Source organism: Austrofundulus limnaeus, unplaced genomic scaffold, assembly GCF_001266775.1.
Source record: "Austrofundulus limnaeus strain Quisiro unplaced genomic scaffold, Austrofundulus_limnaeus-1.0 Scaffold92, whole genome shotgun sequence".
Taxonomy (NCBI): Eukaryota; Metazoa; Chordata; class Actinopteri; order Cyprinodontiformes; family Rivulidae; genus Austrofundulus; species Austrofundulus limnaeus.
In genome coordinates, this window is record NW_013952494.1 from 762341 (window position 1) to 763787 (window position 1447).

Consider the following 1447-nt stretch of genomic DNA (forward strand, 5'->3'; position numbering starts at 1 on the left):
GGGGGGGGGGGGGGGGGGCAAACAGAATAAAGACAACAGCACCACAGAAGGGGCAAATGCTGGGGAGAACAAGAGAAGGATGAGAGTGAGGGGATAATGGTGGGGGGGGTAAAAAAAATCAGGGAGGAGGAGACTAAAAAAAAGCAAAAGAAAGACTTACAGCATTAAAAATCACGTCTATTTCGAGAAAGATGACCCCTTTTGTTGGCCCTGTCAGCTCCTTGCTTTTCAAGGCGTAGGCTTTGCGTTCTCCATTTTGGATCTGTGGGAGAGGGACATGACAGCCGTCTGTCTGGCAATACCCGGCTGAATCGGCTCCCCGGGCCACCTTTGAACCCCAGCTGCTGGCGCTGACAGGGAACCCAAAACAACTGTGGCAACTCTGACAAGTACCTGTTCATTACCCACTGCAGCTCGGCTCAGTCAAACAGAAATTAACTATCCTGGGGAATCATACTGTACAGCAAAGCACAGATATACGAGACACACAGTTCCTTCACAGGTTATCTATATTTTCACTACTATAAGAGACTTCTTTCACCACCTTTTTTTGTGTTTCTCTGAGTCAAATCTTTCCATCTATCAGCGTCATTTTCATCTCATCTCTCATCCACTTACTTTATATCTTCTCAGCTATCAATCTCTACTTTTTTTTTAAATAAAAACTTGCTTTTCTTCCCATATTTTTCCCTGCTTCCTGTCAACTCTTACTCTTTGAGAAATAATAACAGTGTCATCAGTGGAGTTGCAAAAATAACCTCTGCTTTTTATATCTTCCTCTGTTTTCATTCTTTCTGTTCCTCCGCTGTATGTTCTCTCTATTATTCTCCAGGGAGGTGAAAAAAAGAAACACACAGAAATATGCCTTTGACTCACATTTAGTAAAGGAATAGCCACTTTCCCCAGGAAGTCGGCGCTTCTGTCTCGGTCCTCGTCGTAAACGGTGACCTCGAGGACCGAGTGGATGTCCTTGATATTACTGGACCACAAACAAAGATAAAATGCATTTAATTAAAAGTAAACCTCAAAATGAAACATTAAAATATATATATATATATGTATATATTTCTTCTCAGGCTTCTTTAAATGTTTAAGACAGACAGAAAATTATTTTGAACGCATAACGCTACCAAAAAAATAGTATTTTAGATTTAAGGGGATAAAAAGAAAATAAATGTGTTTTACAGGTCACTACAGCGAGCCACAAAAGCTCAAACACATCGTACAAGATTTCTGCAAAAAAGAAAAACATAAGCATAAATAAGCAAAGCAGCTTGTGTCATTAATAAAAATCATAAAGTTTTTAAAACAAATAAAAAGAAAACTTCAGCTAGAAATAATAAAATATTTAGAGCTCTATTTTTGTCCCAATTAAAGTAAATTTAATTCTGCAGAAAATTTTAAAATAAAAGTTATTTTACATATATTTTTGTTGTAATTACTTCAT

General features: G+C 37.8%; 1 protein-coding gene across 1 annotated transcript in view; it reads right to left on the minus strand.

Moving 5' to 3' along the window:
• The window catches only part of mctp1a (multiple C2 domains, transmembrane 1a), a gene marked incomplete in the record, with an annotated part of 144171 nt that overhangs the window by 50151 nt on the left and 92573 nt on the right, over positions 1-1447 (minus strand). Inside the window, 2 exon segments of the mRNA XM_014012525.1 lie at positions 161-262; positions 877-979. Of these exon segments, the coding sequence (XP_013867979.1) occupies positions 161-262; positions 877-979 (205 nt within the window).